The sequence below is a fragment of the Lagenorhynchus albirostris genome, chromosome 17, assembly GCF_949774975.1.
Source record: "Lagenorhynchus albirostris chromosome 17, mLagAlb1.1, whole genome shotgun sequence".
Taxonomy (NCBI): Eukaryota; Metazoa; Chordata; class Mammalia; order Artiodactyla; family Delphinidae; genus Lagenorhynchus; species Lagenorhynchus albirostris.
This window is the reverse complement of record NC_083111.1, coordinates 78,804,103-78,822,733: the sequence shown is the minus strand read 5'-3', so window position 1 is coordinate 78,822,733 and position 18,631 is coordinate 78,804,103. Positions and strand designations below refer to the sequence as shown.

The window sequence follows — 18,631 nt, the reverse complement described above, 5'->3', positions numbered from 1 at the left end:
CTTTTTAGACCCTGGAAGCTATCCTGAATTTCAAATACTCCGGAGGCCCGGGCCACATTGAAGGATATTACAGGAACCTCTCGCTGGGGCTGCACGTAGAGGTTGAGCCATCTGTATTCTTCACACGAGTCAGTACGCTGCCGGCAACCAGGTAAATGCACCTCTGCTCTTTGACTGCCGTGTTCTAGAGTCTGAGGGCGCTGTGTTTGGAATTCTGACCTTGGTGTTCGTTGTGGTCCCCCTGTCCACTGTGCTGAGTTATTTAGCCTCCCCAGGTCTTCTTCAGGAAGACAGGCAGTGTAGAGCGATGCCGCTTCATTGAGACGGGAGTGCCTGGACTTCGTACCTTTCATGCGCTGTAGTGATACTGTTGGCGGCGCGAAGACAGGCAGTGTAGAGCGATGCCGCTTCATTGAGACGGGAGTGCCTGGACTTCATACCTTTCACGCGCTGTAGTAATACTGTTGGTGGCGCGGTATGCTTGCCTCTGGTGGTCACCGTGCAGGACAGGGCTCCCGCCCGTTGTCCTGAGCCTGGAGCTCACTCCAGTCTGGTTCAGCTCTCCTGTTAGCAGGGGCTCAGCCGATGGCTCCCTGTCTTGGAGACTTCTGGAGGCGTCCAGCACATCTGTCTGTGTCACTTCGGGCGCCCCAGGAGGACTGTGCAGGCAGGGCCAGGCTGCCCAGCGTCTCAGCCCCATCTTTGCGGAGCTCCCAGCCATCTGGAGCGTGGGGTCATTTCTGCCCAGAGCACCCTACTTGCAAGAGGCTTTCTCTCTTGATTACTTCTCCAGGCCTAGTCTTCCTTTAAGGAGAAAGAAACCAGTTTGTCTACTTCAAACCCAGAAGTGGTCAGAGATACTAGAGGTTATTCCTCCCTTAGGTGGGACAATGACAGTCCCTCACCCCCGAATTTGACCTGTGATGAACTGGGAGCAGTGGGGTCCGAAGCACTGGGTGGGGCTCCAGCCAAATGGAGACCCTCTGGGGTCAGATTCCTGCCCAGGTGGGAGCCGCCCTTGGAAGGCAGGTCCTGATCACCCCTGGGCATGTCCACATTCTCACGTCCAGGGGCACATTACATCTCGGGGTAGGATAGAGTGGGCTCGTATTACTTTTTTTTCTTTTTTAATAAATTTATTTATTTTTGGCGGCATTGGATCTTTGCCGCTGCGCGCAGGCTTTCTCAAGTTTCGGAGAGCGGGGGCTACTCTTTGTTGCGGTGCGCGGGCTTCTCATCGCGGTGTCTTCTCTTGTGGCGGAGCACAGGCTCTAGGTGCGTGGGCTTCAGTAGTTGTGGCATGTGGGCTCAGTAGTTGTGGCTCGCGGGCTCTAGAGCTCAGCCTCAGTAGTTGTGGCACACGGGTTTAGTTGCTCCGCGGCCTGTGGGATCTTTCCGGACCAGGGCTCGAACCCGTGTCCCCTGCATTGGCAGGCAGATTCTTAACCACTGTGCCACCAGGGAAGTCCCAGTATTACTTATTTTTAATGGAGTTAAGGCTATACTTACCTGTCTATCCTTGACTGTGGGGGAGAGAACATCACATGCAACATCCCTCTCCCCTCCACCAGTGGGCTCTATAGTCCACAGAGTATAATAGAGGGATGTTACTGTTGATATAAAACTCTCTTTACAGTGATACAGCCCCCAAAAGTAAGGGTAGGAAAGACTTTCATAGGAAAGACTGCCGTTCTCCCCAGCCATTGGAGAATGGCTTCAGCAAGAATTAATGTCGTTGCTTGGGCTTTTCAGCCCAAGCACATTTTGATCACATTCATCATCTATCACTTTTTCAACCCACAGAGTAATGGTCTTTCTTGCCAACGCTTGCCTCTGTTTTGAATTTGTATAAAGCGTCAAAGCACTTGCCGGCGGGAAGCTTTGGCAAGGATGCCTGCCAGGTGCCGTTAGAGTTTTTCAGGCCCTTCCTGTGCTTTGGTCCACTCCTGGTGTGCGTTCTTTTTCATCCCCTCACCTCCTGCTGCCACTGCTCATATAAATAGGTCTTAGAAGCCGCACAGGTTGTCACTGAGTTGGATTATTTTCGCCTTATTGATATCTGGCTTCCATGTCATGGCCCCTGCAGTTCTTAATGACGGTTTAAGATGAGAAAAATGTTGCCTTGTGGTTTGGTGCAAATGTACGCTCAGAAGAGTTGGTGGTTAGCTGACGTGCTGTTTGGCGCCCGGTTACCCGCCTGTTGACCTCACTCTCTTTCTTTTGGATCCCTGCTCTGGGGCTTGAGATTTGATTTCCTCTAATCCTCCCTTTCCTTTCCTGCTAAGTCTAACTGAGCCCCAAATCCTGTGGGTTGAGCTGATGTCCCCGCATTCCACTGCACGTCTTTGCCGTCTTTCCTTGGGACTCTAGAAATACTCGTCTACTCAGTCCCCCTGCCTCTAACCCTGCTCCGGCATCGTCCTGTAGACACACATGAACGTTCCCACGTCACCGTCCGGCTTAAAGACTCCCCCAGTGCCTGCGGGATAAAGTTCAAAGTCCCCACTCTGGTATTCAAGGTACTTAAATTTTTGATCTAGGTGTTCCTCTTCAGCTGTTTGTCCCCAGTCCCTCCACACTTCATGTGAAAGACACTTTGCTTCTCACCATCACCAGGACGTGTCAGGACAGCTTACTCCAGTGTGCCTTTGCATACCTCCTTTTCTAAAACTGTTCTTTTTCTTAAACTATCATTCCTTCACTTAACCTTTTGGAAAATGTCTGTTTGCCATTGATATATGTTACGTTTTTATAAAATTTTCCTGACCATGACTAGGCAGAGTGGGGGTCCTTCTGTGGGTTCCCCTGTACATTCTTTGTATGTCTAATAAAGCACTTAGCAGACTGTAAACCTTTATACCAACACCTCCAATGTTTTGGCTGCTATGTGAAGCACCCACTGGGATCAGAGATGGACAGAGAACACAGTCCTTGTGTTTTATCAGCCTGGTAAAAGCTCATCAGGCAGAGACAATACCAGACGGAAACTCGAATGTACATTAAGGAATGATGAGTCCCGGAAATAAAGTGAGAGGTTAGGTATGAGATTTTTTATCCTCGCTTTTTGATTTCTTTAAAAGACTACTGACTGTCTAAGAAAGAAATAATAGCATTTAATTTTGTAGTGCATGTCATATAAAGAAGTAGAATATGTAAAAAAAAAGTCACACAAATGGAAAAAGAGGGAGAAATGGACATTTTTATATGCAAAATGTTATATTATTTGAAGTTAGAATGTGATGTTAGAGGCCCATGTTGTAAAGCCTTGAGCAATGACTTAAGGTATGGATAGTATACCAGGAGAGATAAAACAGAACACTAAAAAATAACCCCCCAAAGGGGGAAAGAGGTGGCAAGAAAGGAGGAGAAAAGAACATATAGTTAAATAGAAACAAATAGCAGTGTGGTAGATTTAAACCCACTGTACCAAGAATTACATTAAATGTAACTGAACTAAATGCTACATTTAAAATCTTTGCCCCCCGGAGTTACAGAGATACTCTGCCACTTTTTCTTTGAGGAGGTTTATAGTTAAAGTTTTTCCCAGAATCTGTCTCAAATGAAGTTTTGTGCATGATGTGACGTACGGATGAAAGACTTAAATAGTTGGGGAGAGATACCATGTTTATTGATTGGAAGTGTCAGTTACTGCTAGGACACCAGTTTCCCCAAATTTGATTATAAGTTCAATGCAATCCCAATTAAAATCCCAACAGGACTTTTTTTTTGGGGGGGGGTGGAAGTTGACAAAGTGTTTTTAAAATTATTTCACAGTGGAACAGATTATTGCCAATGGAATAAGCATATGACTTGACAAAAAAAACAAAGTTGGAGGACTTAAGCTATACGACTTTAAGACTTAACATAAAGTTACAGTAATCAAGAGAGAATGCTATTGTTGTAAAGATAGAGAGATCAACGGACCATAATAGATGGTCCAGAAACAGACTCACTCATGTATGATCAATTGATCATGTGACCAGCAAGGTATGAAAACAATTTTATGTGGAATGAAAATCTTTCCAACAAATGATGATGGAAGAACTGGATATATATGTGGTGAGAAAAAGCGTGGAAATTGTCATACTGTATAAAAATACAAGAGCCAACTCTCTGCGTTTTCTATAAGAAACTCACATTAAATATGCACAGTTTAAAAGCAAAAAGATGGGGGGAAAAAGGCATGCCATGTTAACAGTAATCATAAGAAAGATGGCATGGATATATTATCAAATAAGTAGACTTTCAGGAGAAAAAGAGAGAGAGTAAGCAGATAATTTGTAATGATGGAAGGGTCATCAAGAGTACCCGACGGTCCTAAATGCAAATGCACTTAGAAACATAACTTCAAAATAAAACCGACATCTGAAGGGAGAGATGGAAAACAGATAATTATAGTTGGGTATTTCAGCACTCGTCTCTCAGTTTTTGATAGAACAAGGAAAATATAGAAAGAAACGGAAAGATATAGAAAGCTTGCACAGGACTAGTAAACAACTCCAGCTAACTGATATCATAGAGCACTAAATGCTTATGCTAGAGGTTGAATGGCTTAAAATCAGTGGTATAAGTGTCTATGTAAGATAAAGAAGAGCAAACTGTACCCAGAATAAACCGAAGTAAAAGAAAATAAATAATAAAGAGTGAAGAGTGAAAATAAATAATAAAGAGTGAAGTAAAAGAAAATAATAATAGTGGATAGGAATGAAATAGAAAATGAAAAAATAATATGTAAACTAAATGGAACCCAAAATCGATTCTTTGAAAAGATTAATGAAATTAGTAAACTATAGCCAGGATGGTCAGAATTTTAAAAAAGAGAGTGAACACACAAATTACTAATAATGAGAATGAAAGAGGGGGGCATGGCTAAATTCTGCAGACAGTAGAAGAATAATAAGAGTGTACTGTGAGAAATCATATTCCAATGAATTTGACAACTTAAATGAAATGGAAAAAAGTTGGAAAGACATGAATTACTAAAGTTGGTACAAGAGAAAATAGAATCCCTGAGGTAGTCATCTCAGTTGAAGAGTTTAATTTTTAGTTTTAATTAGTTAGTTTTAATTCTTAATTAAAAGTTTTCCATGAAGCAAAGATTTCTCAGATGGAGTGAGAAACTACTAACCGTAAAATAAAAAGTTGATAAGAGGGTTTTTATCAAAATTAAAAACTTCAGCTCGTGGAAAAGTAAGCTCCATTGGGAGAAGATATTTACGATGCGCTTATGCAACAAAGGTCTGTATCCGACATATGCCAGGGAGTCCTAAAAATAAATACCCAAGAGACCAAAAGTGGGTGGGATTTAAACTCCAGAGAGCCCTTTGAAGTCAGCATTGCTGTATGGAGATGTTAAATAACTCACTCTGGTTGGACATTAATGAGAAAAAGAGATTCGATTTGAATTCTGGCCTTCTTGGCACCAAAACCCATGCTTCCTGCCACACATACGCTGAACTGGCATTCCAGAGACCTGGGTTTCTCTTGGCCCCCTGTGTCTTTGCAAGCATCTCTGTATCTCTCGCAGCTTCAGCCCTCCTGTCCCTCACTGGAGTGATCACCGGCTCTGCTCACCTCATGGGGCGTAAGAGAATCAAATTAAACAATAGAGGGCCCAGTGTTTTCTCAAAGCCAAAGCACAATATAGATGGGAGGTGGAATTCTCATTGCTTTTTTTTTTTTTTTAACCATTCTCCTTCCTTCAGGGGTGTACCTAGCTTTCAGCTGACTTTTATTTAGGAGATCAATTACCATTAAAATTCACTTTTCACACCAAGCTGCCTGGTAATGTTGTTAGGGACCAGATTGAAATGGATTGGGCCACGCCGCCCTGTCTGAGTGCCTGGCCTCCCTCACCTCAGGAGCAACTTCCTTCTAGGCTGCTAAAGTAAGTGGTCCGATCTTATACATTGCTACTCTGAGCTCTGTGGAAAATACACTCCCCTGAGCAGGGCGTAAGGTGTGGGAGTTGTCACATTCTGAATAAAAATCATACAACCGGACACGCCGTGGCGCTTCTCCCCAGACATTTAGAAGAAAAATTCCATTTCCCCCCGTGGAGTGGGACCGCTCCACGCCGTAGGGAGCCTCTGCTCACAGACATGTAACAAAGGCAGTTTCAATGTCGGATTTCATCACGGTTGATCCTTTTCACGTTGCTGTGTTGATTTAAATTGGTTTTAAATTTAACAACACTTTAGAATTTTAACGAGCACAGGTTTCAGAGCCCAGTGTACCTGTCCTGTATCCAATTTCAGATTCTGATCCTCCCACTTTTTTGCCCTGTGGTCTTGAGTAAGTCGTTCCTGTTTCTTTAAGCATCATTTTTCTTCATCTTGAAAGGGAGAGAACACTGATCTTGCAGGGCTGCGGTAGGGTTTAAAGAATGCATCAATACACAGAGCGTCTAATACAGTGCCTGACACAGGTAGAAAACTGAGAAACGGCGGTTGTCAAGGGCAAGGTCAGGGACTCCCCCTCTTCCGTGTGGAAGTGGCACAGGGACAGCCCAGCTGGGGACTCACGTCTGGGTGGCTGGTACGAAGACCAGGGCTGTGTTACTCAGAGGGAAGCCCTCGCCCGCCCAGCAGCTTCACCCTCTCCAGAGCCCTCACTGAGGCTGGGCTGTGAGGGGCACCCTGGGGAGGACAGAGGAGGGGATGCGGACGAGACCTGCTTCTGTGATGGGAGGGGGCTGGGTCTGCCCCAGGGCTCCCATCTCTCTCTAACCCATTCATCGAATCTCTGGTGGAAGGAGCGTAATGACTTAACGCATTTGCTTCATCCCTTCCTGCTCCTGTTGGCTTGTGTTCCCTGAAATGACGAGCACGCTTTTCATCGTCTTTCCAAGTGTTAACATGGTGTAGATCTGCACAGGCAGGAGCTGGGACCCCACCTCCCATGGCAGGAGCAGCTGGACATGTCATTTAGGTTGACACAGCAGTTAGCACCCTCTGGTCCCCAGTGTCACCAGTTAGGAGCCGCCCAGGTGGTGAATCACCTCCCATTTTTCTGTCTTCACTCACACGGCTGTACCTTGAAGGGACCTATTTTATGTCTCAACCATACATATTATTAAAGTATTACAATCAATAATTTTAAGTGATCTGTATTTTATTTTGAACTATTACATTATTGAATGTTATGTGTTAATGTACATTTAAGAATGCTGTCAATATTCATTATTTAAAGACAGATTTAAAGATTGTCCTACTTAACAAGTAATATACACTAATTAAGAAGTATGATTTATAAATACCAATTAAAAAGGCCCATGTCATACTTGATTTAGGGATTGACATGGTATGTTAAAAGGTAGATTGTCTATCATCAACAATTGGCCAGAGTTTTTTGTGACCTTCTATTTAGAATTTTTGCATTTGGCATTTTCAAAGTTTTAATCATTATAGAGTTAATTGCAAACGATGCTACATTGAACCATGATTTCAAGTTATTTTTAAGTACTTTTCCGTCCGTTTTGAATTGGGCTTGTCTTCAGTCCCAGAAAATGAAAAGCCAAATATGACATAGTTGTCATTTTATGTTACCTTTTTAACCTTGGATTTTGAGGCACAGGTGTCTTGGTGTTCATTTTTGTGCCCCTTTTAACATGTGGTCTTCGTGGTTCTTTTCTCGTACCTGTGGTCCATTATGAGTGCAAAGTAGACAGTACAACAGAGAGTAAATGATGTGTTCGTCAAGACCACGGTGGCGCTGAGCGCTGCGCCCTGGTGAGGTGACGCGGTGCTGTGGCTGAGCCGGGAGCGTGTTGACCTCACCTCCACCACCCCCGGGCACTCTCGCTGCATGTACACGCAAGCTGTGTGGAAACATTGTTTGCATACCACACAATTCACCCACTTAAGCTGTATAATTTAGTGTTTTTAGTATAGTCACAGAGTTGTTCAATCATCGCCACCATCTAATTTTAGAACTTTTCATTCTCCCGGTTGAAGCCCTGTACCCATTAGCAGTCCCCCCTCCGCCTCCCCTACACGGCCACAAATCTACTTTCTGTCTCTAGATTTGCCTGTTCTAGATATTTCACGTAAGTTGAATCATACAAAATGCGACTGGCTTCTTTCACTTAGCGTAATGTTGTCAGTGTTCACCCACAAGGAAGTGTCAGTATGGCATTTCTTTTTATGCTGAATAATATTTCACTGTGTGGGTATGCTACATTTTGTTTGTCCATTCATTAGTTGATGGGTTGATTCCACTTTTTGGCTGTTGGGAATAATGCTGTTATGAACATCCACATACCAGTTTTTGTGTGGGCCAGCGTTCATTTCTCTTGGGTATATACCTAGGAGTGGAATTATCAGATCATGTGTAACTGTGTAACCATTTACAGGAGCTGCCTGACCATCTTCCAGCTCGGCTGCACCATCTTACGTTCCCACCCAAACCTTCAAGCAGCGCTTGAAGGTTCCAATTCTGCACATCCTCGCCGATGCTTGTTATCCTGTATGTCTTTAGGATTCTAGCCATTCCAACTTGTTTCATCTAAAGGGAACATTTTATAACATTATTTTAAAACTTACTCATTAAAAAATCAGAAACAGAGGCCCTTCCTGCCTTCATTATGTGCAGCCCCCCAAGACCCGTCAGAGGCCAGGGTGTGTGTCAGCCGTCCACAGGGCACTGTACCCACATTTCAGTCGGTCACCAGATCTGTCCTTTCCACCTCAGTAACTCTGCATTGAATCAGGCGTGTCACCTTTGTCCCTTGGGCCAGCCTCTCCCTCCCTTTCTTGGACAGTTGCTATAGCCTTTCGAAGTCTCTTGCTTTCGTTTTCTCTTTCCAGTTCTTTCCCCAAATAGCTGCTGAAGTGTTTGTTCTAAAACACAAGCATGAGTTTGTCCCTCCTTTAGGGTCCTTCCACGAGTCCCTGTCGTCTGTAAGTCATGTTTCGGTTCCAGAGCTCGGCACACAAGGCTTTGCACAATCTGACCCAGCCTGTCTGCCTTGCCTTTTCTTGTCCCCGCCCCACGCGCCTCCTCACTCCGAGGAGACTCCTGCAAGCTCCCCGCACAGTCCGTGCTGCTCCAGCCCTGTCTGCTCCATGCTCTGCTCTGTCCGCCTGCAGGCCTGCTCTCAAGCCTTTGGTCCCTCAGCGAATGCAGGAGCCGCTTCCTTCCAGAAGCCTCCCCTGCTTGTCTCCTGTGTCTCTGTGCCACCGCCACCCACTTGTCTTTCTCACCAGTAAGACTCAGCTTCTTCCAACCCCAGGCCCGGAGGACACCAGAGCCCTGGGTGTGACACCTCCGAGGCGCTGATCCGTTGTCCCCTGCAGAGCCAGGGGATCTGTTTCAGGTGGTCCTCACATCACACTTTGGGAAACCCAGTTCTAATGGACAGTAAATCTACTGTCAGAGTCTTCAGTAAGATTTAGAAGCTCCGTAACCTGTGTGGCAGAGGTGAAGACGAGATAATATCACCCGAAGAACATTCTGATTGTTTGTTCCATTATTTTTTTGTCATTTTAGATTGAATAAGCTCCCTGGCTTTCTTAAGACTTACAAGAAAGCTCTCCATCCTGAAACTGACTACTAATTTTTCAGGAAAGAAGGCTGATTGATAACAGGCAGGCTTATGGAACTTTAAAAGACCACATGGGTTTGGCCAAAGGTGTATGTGGCCATCACTACCGGTCTGGCTGTGTCTTCACTCACTTTACCGCGCCCCTAGGATGGATGGAACGGTGATGTTTGGACCCTGCAGGGGCTGGGAGAATTCGGCCAGACTCGGGGAGAAAGAGCCCCACTTAACTTTCTGGGCATGATGCCATGGTTTTTAGACAGACTCAGACCTTGGCGTGGGAATTCCTCATAGTCACTTTTAGCTGAGTCAGTGTTGAGTAATTAGCTGGGATTGCTTTGTTGGCGGGCTGTGTGCTTTCCCTTTTGCTGCTCCACTGACTGCAACCAAGCTAATAATAATCGCCACCCCTCAGATTTATGTAATATTCCGCTTGTAGTTTTACAAAGCACTTGCACTTTTTTTTCCCATTGGAGCCTCCTAATAATTCCATGACATAGGCATTCTTGTCCTCGTTGGGGAAACTGAGACTCAGAGAAATGAAATGACTTACTTATTATAAGTAAGTGATATTATATACCCATTAAGATGTTATATACCCGTTAAGCAACAAAACTGGTGTTCTGATAAGCAATCTTCAGACTTGGAATCGTTTCCCTTGTACCAGAGCCTTATTTGCTCAGGCTGCTTTCAGGTGGCTTCTTTCCTCTTGCTTTTGAAAGTTTAGTTTGCTTAGGATGTTTCTGGGCCTAGATTTTTAAAAATTTATACTGCTTGGCGTTTGCTGAGCTTCCTGAATCTGTAAGTTTACGTTATTTGCCAAATTTGGGGAATTTTCAGCCATTATTTCTTCAGCAGCTGTGTGTGCGTTTTATTTTGTGTCTCAAACTCCTATGACATGACTTTCAGAGCCTTTCTTGTCTCAGAAGATTGTTTTTAATCCCGTTTTTTTCTCTCAGCTGTTTCCATTGGATCAATTATTAATCTGTCTTCAAATATATTAGTTTAATTCCTGTGTGGTTCAAAAAAATACTTGTGTGATTTTTACTCTTTTAAAGTTGCTAGAGGTTTTTATCTGGCCTAGAAATGGTTTATTTTGGTAGATGTTGCATATAACTTGGGAAGTATGGATATCCTACTTTTGGGGGAGGGGGAATGTTCACTAAGCATCAGTTGTTTGTTTTATATCCTTGTTTGTTTTATATTGTTTTATTGTTTGTTTTATATCCTTTCTCATTTTATGTCTACTCGTTCCCTCAATTACTCAGATAATTCACTACCTGGTGGATTCTTCAGTTTTTTCTTTTCTAAAGTGTCTCTTTGCTTCCTCTTTATATCTTCTATTTCTTTGCTGAAATTTTATCTTTTCATCTGTTTCAAGTGTGTTTGCCCTTACTTTGCGGAACATATTTAAAGTCTTTTTCTGTTAAGACTTTCATCTTGAGGTTGTTGTCTGTTGATTTTACTTTCCTTTGCAAGTTGGCTTTTTCCTGGGTTCTTCTTATGCTGAGTGGTTATAGACTATATTCTGGACATTTCAACTACAGTGCTGTGAGGTGCTGGGGTCTTGTTTGGATCCTGCGGAGAATGCTGATATTTCTGTTCTGGTGGGTGGTCCACACCATGGTCCCGTAGTGCCTTCTGTGGGCTGTGCTGCAGTTCTGGTTTTAGAGTCTGTGGTTCTCCTTGGATCAGTCCTGTGTGCCGCCCAGTGTTCTTCTTTGGAGCTCAGTTACCGAAGCCCGTGGTTTACTGCTCAGGATCCATCCCCTCGTGCTTGCTCCACAGTGAGCCCAGGTCAGGTACCACTTTAGCAAATGGCGCTCTTCATCTCTCTCCTTTCCATAGTCGCCTTCCTTCGCTGTCTGCCCACAACAAAGCCAAGGTTTGAGTTCTTCCTCTGTGTGTCTCTGTGTGGGACTAATTGGTCAGAGGACAGAGAGGGAAATAAAGTGATGGGGACTGGCCCTGTGCTTATGGGACCTCAGTCCCTTGGGTCAGAGAGATGGTTTCCTGGCCTCGGAGTTGTATATGCTGTGCAGCCATGACCCATCGTGGCACTGTCACATAGCAGTGCTGCCCAGGGGCTGGGCTGGGAGAAACGGAGGAGAAAAAGGAAAAAAAGAAAAAGCCCACAGGACCCCCCAACACACCTTCATGGTGCCCTCTCCCACGCCTTGGACCTGGCACAGAGGCAGCTCGCGGAGCTCTGCCTGTCTGTACCTGATGGGTGCCTCTGAGCCGCCTTTTAGGACAGGTAGGACTGAGGGAAATGGAAACTCGCTCTGAAGTTCACAGAAACTTCGGTTTCAGATCTCCTCCCCAAATCCATCTTCTATAGTTTACTCTTCGAATCTTCCAATAGCTGCTCCATGCATTATGTGTATGATTTATAGTTGGGTTCAGTAGGGGAGACGCAGTGGATTATTTGTACTTACGGCATCTTTCCAGAATAGGAACTCGTCATTTTTTTAAAAACATGAACCAATTCATGTCGCTCATCTGCTTAAGACTCTAAAGATAGCTTCCCATCATACTTAGAATAAAATCCAAACTTTCTGTCACGACCTTTCCTCTGTCATTAATTTCATACCGCTCTCCTCCTGGCTCGTTCTGTCCCTTGATGACACCATGCCTTAAGATTTGGCCTTAACTGCTTTCTCTGGAAAGCAGTCCTCCAAGACCTTCACATGATTGCCTTCTTGTTGTGTGGGTCTGAAATGAAATGCTGTTTCATCAGAGAGGCCCTCCTTTGCCGTCACATCTGAAGTCAGTTTTTAATCTCTGTTTATGATTTCAGGAGATGCACTTAATTAAAAAAAAAATTTGTTAGCCACGCGTCTTGTTCTCTGCCTCAAGTCCTAGCCCGCGTTTTACACCAGCCATCTCTGTGGCAGCCCGATTTATGCAGGGGTAACTTGACAGCACCTCACCTCAGCTGTGCTGCGTAGCTCTCGAGTTCTGGAGGGTCTGAAAGCCTTCTCCGGGGCCGCAGCACAGGTGCACATGCCGCACAGTGTGGGGAGTTGGGGAATTGCCCCCTTTCTGGGGGAGCTTGACCAGGGAGGGCGGGGGCTGGTGGAGAGGTAATCCCCTCTCCTCTGCCTGAGGTGCACACTTCAAGGCACAGTCCGTGACTCTTCAGAGGGACCAGCAGGGTGAGCGCCAGCGGTCCACATGGTAGCCAGCTCAGTAAGGCACCGTGGTACTGCGTTCTCGCCGCACCCCGTGCCCCCGCCCTGCTCCCCTCAGCATCCCCTTCCCAAACACCTGCTCCACTCCAGCCCTCTTCTCAGGCTCTGCTTTCCCGGGGGAACCCCGGCTAAGACAACATTCTAAGTGACTTTAAAAATACCTCTTATAAAACATGTCTTACATCTTATAAGCAGCATATAAAGAAAAGTCAAGGGGATGCTAATCTATTCAGCCACCGAGATTTGTCAAATTTTTACGTTTTGCTGTTTTTGCATCTATTTTTCTAATTTAAAGAAAGAAAAATGAAACTGTTAAAACTCTGTGTGCTCCCCTGTGACCCTATTCTCTTCCTCTCTCACCAGGAGTGACTACTACCCTACAGTTGATTATTATAAGCAATATAGAGTATTTTTAAATATTTTAAACTTGATATAAATATGTAACTATCTCCTGCAACTTGCTATTCACTCAACCTTATTAACATGAGACTTAACCTGTGGTGAGGTTTGTAGTTCTTAATTCATCTTCGCTTATATCCAGGTTTCCAGTGTATGACGGTTACAGATTTATTTATCTGCTCTCCAGTTGGCTGCGCTTCGTTAAAAGCAGTTCTTTGATTTTATAAATGAGGCTGCAATGCACATTTTAGGAAGCATCCTTGTGCTGAACTCTGAGAGTTGGTCCAAGATACATGCCTACAAGTTGAGTCATTAGATCAAAGGGTTCTCATCTACCACTTGGCCAGGTTGTGCCAACCTGCCCTGTGAAGGAGTTGTACCAGTTTACACCCTTAGCAGCACTGAATGAGGATTCCCATGATTCTTGCTCATCTACATCTTGGCCAACACTTGGTCTTAGAGCACATTTTAAACATTTCCAATAGGTTGGGTGGGAAGTCATACCTGAGGGTTTTCTCTCCATTCCTCTGACTACTAGTTGTATTGAGACTCTGTTCCTATATATTGGCCATTGGATTTCCTCTGCTTTAAATGGTCCAGTCTTGTTCTTTGCTCAATTTTCCATTGGATCATTTCTTTCTTATTGATTTACAGGAGTTCTTTATTAATTCAGAATTCTAATCCTTTGTCAGGTTTATGTGTTGCAAACACCTTTTCACAGCTAGCTTTTCTTTGCTTTGACTTTGATGTTTTTCCTTGTACAAAAGTGCTTCATTTCAGTGCAGCCAAACATTTCAGTCTTTTCCGTTATATATTTTTCCAGCTTGATTGAGGTAAAATTGTATATATTTAAGGTGTACAGTGTGATATATACATTGTGAAATGGTTAACACAGTCATGTCACATTTCATTTCATTTCACATTTCAAGCTCATTAATGTATCTGTAACCTGTCCTAGTTACCTTGTGAGTGCATAGTGAGAACACTTAAGATCTAATCTCTTTGCAAATTTTAAGTATACAATGCAGTATTCTTAACTACAGTCACCATGCTGAATATTAAATCTCCAGGATTTACTCATCCTGTGTAACTGAAACTTTGTATCCTTTGACCAACCTCTCCCCCTTTCCCCCACCCCTCTACCTCTGGTTAACCACCATTCTGCGCTCTGCTGTTATGAGTTCAACTAATTGAGATTGTACGTGTAAGTGAGATCATGCAGTATTTGTCTTTCCGTGTCTGGCTCATTTCACTTAGCATAATGTTCTCTGGGTTCATCCATGTCAGAAATGGTGGGATTTTTCTTTTTTCTCATGGCTGAATAATATTATGGTGTGTGTGTGTGTGTGTGTGTGTGTGTGTGTGTGTGTGTGTGTGTGTGTGTGTGTGTGTGTGTGTGAAAGGGGGAGAGAGAGAGAAGGAGAGAGAGAGAGAGACGAGTTTTTTTATGTCAATGGACACTTAGGTTTTCCCATATTTTGGCTATTATGAATAATGCTGCAGTGAATATGGGAGTGCACTTACCTCTTTGAGATACTTATTTCATTTCCTTTGGATATATACCCAGAAGTGAGATTGCCGGGTCCTAGGGTAGTTCTATTACTAATTTTTTGAGGAAGGTATACACTGTTCTGTAATGGCCGCACCTATTTACATTCCCACAGGTGCACGAGAGTTCCCTTTTCTCCACATCCTCACCAACACTTATTGGTCTCTTTAATAGCCATTCTAACAGGTGTGAGGTGATATCTTATTGTGGTTTTGGTTTGTATTTCCACGATGATTAGTGATGTTAAGCACCTTTTCATATAGCTGTTGGCCATCTGCACGTCTTCTCTTGAGAAATGTCTATTCAGGTCTTTTGCCAACTTTTTTTTTTTTTTTTTTTTTTTTTTTTGCGGTACGCGGGCCTCTCACTGTTGTGGCCTCTCCCGTTGTGGAGCACAGGCTCTGGACGTGCAGGCTCAGCGGCCATGGCTCACGGGCCCAGCCGCTCCGTGGCATGTGGGATCCTCCTGGACCGGGGCACGCACCCATGTCCCCTGCATCGGCAGGCGGACTCTCAACCACTGCGCCACCAGGGAAGCCCTTGCCAACTTTTTAATTGGATGATGATGATGATTGCTATTGCTATTGAGTTGTTTGTGTTTCTTATGTATTTTGGGTATTAACCCCTTTTGAGACCTACTGTATCCAAATATTTTTTCTCATTTTGTAAGTTGCCTTTTCACTCTGTTGATTGTTTCCTTTGCTTTGCAGAAACTTTTAGTTTGCTACAACCCCCCTTAATCTGTTTTTGCTTTTGTTGCCGGTGCTTTTGGGGTTATTTCCAAAAAGTCATTGCCCAGACCTATGCCAAGAAGGTTTTCCCCTGTTTTCTTCTAGTCGTTTTACAGTTTCAGATCCTACATTTAAGTCTTTAATCCATTTTGAGTTGATTTTTGTATATGGTGTGCGGTAACGGTCCAGTTTCATTCCTCTCCGTGTGACTATCCATTTTATCCAACATCATTTATTGAGGAGACTGTCCTTTTCTCATTGTGCATTCTGGTGCCCTGGTTGGAGATCTCTTTATATTTTGTATGTCTTGTAACTCATTTGAGAAATCTTTCTCTCTTTCAGGTCAGAAGTTGTTCACCTGTATTTTCTTCTACAGGATTTTAAATATTGCTTTTTACATTTATCTATTCAGTCTGTTTGGAACTTATTTTTGTTTATGGTGTGATGTAGGGATATCATTTTCTTTCTATCTGCATAACCATTTGTCCAGCACTGTTTATTGAATCTCCTTCTTAATAATCAACACTGCTACTTTGGTCATATATCCATTACCTTATTATATTCATGGATCTGCTTCTGGGCTGTTTTTTCCTTCATTGATGTGTTTATCATTGCCCCACTGCCTTCATTTTTACAGTTTTATGACAACTCTTGATATCTAGCTGGCCAAGTCTCTTCCAAAAATTTTCCTCGTTGTTGTTTTGCATGTTCTTGGCCCTTTGATCTTAGATATAAATTTTAGAATCAGTGTATCAAGTTTGACCAACACCAGAACAATGTTGGGATTTTTTTATTGAGTTGCATTAAATTTATATACATTTGGAAAGAAATGAGTTATTTAAAAATACTGAGTTTTTCTATCCTTGAACGTAATACATCTCTGCATCTATTCATCCCCTTTAATATCATTTCATAAAACTTTAGCATTTTTTTCATAAACATCCTGCATATATTTGGTTAGATTTTTTCTAGGTACATTACTATTGTAAATATATTTTCTTAAAAATTATATTTTGTACTTGTTTTTAGTTGATATATAGGAATTGATTTTGTGTGTGGATGTGTGTCTTAACCCTGTATTTAGCAACCTTTTCGAACCTATTTTTCCTCATTTTACCAAATATGACTAAATCTTTTTCACTTTTAATTCCTCTTATCTTTCCTAGCCCTGTCCCCTCACGAGAGTGTGAGTTCCGTGAAAGCAGAGATCCTGCTTCTCCTGTTCACTTCCATATCCCAAGTGCTTAGAATAGTACCTGCCACACAACAGGTACTCAGTAGATATTTATATTTGTTACATGAATTAATAAATTAATTGTCCTAATTCTAGATAGGAAATAGTGCGTACTAACTATATAGACGTGGCTTCACACGCACTGTTCGCTGTGCCTGGGCTGTGCCTCTCCTTTCCACCTGGTGGCCTCATCTCCTCCCTCCAACTTTACTCCAGATTCTTTCCTGCTGCTGGGCACTCCCCGCCCCGCCGCTCCCGCCCCCCGACCAGGCAGATGGATCTGAAGCCTTACTCTGATCTCGGTTCTTCTAGGAAGCTTTCCTGGGCTTCCCTGTACTTCAGAAAGATGGATCCAGAAAAACCAAAAAAACCAAAAATAAAACCAAAAAGCAAATAAGAATTAAAAGTAAATTATATGATCAAACACGGATTAAAACTTAACAGAATCATCCAAAGAGGTATGGAAAGATAACAGAGTAAATGACACGATGGTGGGCACACAGTGCTACTGCAGTTTGGGAAAGGGAATTAATTTATGAATAATAGGTAGAAAGCAAAGATCCACCAGCATCTCATCCTGCCAGCAATTAGGAGGAACAGAAACACTGGATCAAGCGCCCCCATACTCAGACAGTGAGTCAGAAAAAACAGAGGACAAAAAAGTATTACATTCCGACGTTGTTCATTCCTGTGCAGTTTTCTAACAACTGTATTCCGTGGGTGAAAACAGCATGTATTTGAATCTTTTCTCTCCTGCTTTTAAATATCACTTCAATTTTCCGCCTCTGATAAATGTTTTATGAATTTCCTTTTCTGATGAGAGGTTTTGCTGTGATTAAAGATTTCATCAAGTTATGACAAAGGCAGAATAGATCTTCATTCTCGAAAGCTCATTTTCCTGTGAGCTGAGTGAAGAGGCCTCTCGGAGGCAGCTGTCAGAGCTAATGAATGTTTTTCCAAGTGCTGAACCTCTGGGGAGGACACCCCGACCCACAGAACCCAGAATCAGCTCAAGACGTGGCGTGCGACGCCTCGTAGCGCGTAGCGGGACGATCAGGCTGCTACTTTTATCATCTCCCTTGAGAGTAAGTGCACGTGTGTGTTTTGAAAATCTGGTATCTCACAGATGCCCAGTGGCCTTAGGATGCTGTCAGTCTTTGTGTATGTGAGCGCGCGTGTGTGCGTGTGTGAACCCCTGGACACGTCACTGCGCCCTCTCCACCTCGGTTCCCTTCTCTGGAAAGAACAGGGGACGCAGTTTGGGTTGGAATATGCGTCTTCATCCGCTGTGAGCACTACCGGATTTCTAGCTCTATGTCTTGACTCTCGGTCATCACCAGCACTTTTCGTCATCTCCTGAGCCTCCCTCTCCTCTCCTCTCCTCTCCTCTCCTCTCCTCTCCTCTCCATCAGTGGATCTCAGGAGGACAACCTTGCAGGGCTTTTGTATGAAATAAGCAATGCAGGCAGCCGGCACGTGTGGGTGTGAGTCCTGTCTCCCCTTTGCTTAACAACCAGCGAAATCTTCCCTTGTCACACTTTGGGAAACACACCTGAGAATTCAGATGCCCTATGGAAGGTCATGTTTTGAAGAAATGCTCAGCTGAAAGAGACCAGAGCAAAGATCCTTTTCTGAGGCTTTTTTTTTTTTTCTTCTCTGAAAATCTCCTTACCCTGTTCCTCCAGGAAGGAGGATGGCTGCTGCCTCTGTTGCTGTTTGCTCCTGTCTTAGGCCCGGTTGTCCCGTTTTGATGAGCGGACGCTTATCCATCAGCTGTCATGAGCCAGCTGCGACACTTGGTGTTTGAGATGCTGTGTTAGTTTTAGGCAAGCACTGGACCGTAATGGGGACCTGACAAATGGCAGCTAGCACAAACGAAGCGTACGTGGCTGGAATTTTGTTTTTCACATGTAGCTAATGGGTCTGTGCCATCATTTCCCAGGGCCCCACTCTGCCCTCCACAGCCGTGGCGTTCGTCCCCAT

At 43.8% G+C, this 18,631-nt stretch overlaps 1 protein-coding gene across 6 annotated transcripts in view; it reads left to right on the top strand.

Annotated features, from left to right (window-relative positions):
- TRAPPC9 (trafficking protein particle complex subunit 9) overlaps positions 1 to 18,631 on the top strand; it is a 526,641-nt gene that overhangs the window by 323,989 nt on the left and 184,021 nt on the right. For all 6 annotated transcript variants that reach the window (XM_060127570.1, XM_060127568.1, XM_060127569.1 and 3 more), the window contains one exon: positions 9 to 151. In XM_060127570.1, coding sequence (XP_059983553.1) covers positions 9 to 151 — 143 coding nt within the window. The remainder of the gene's footprint in view (positions 1 to 8; positions 152 to 18,631) is intronic.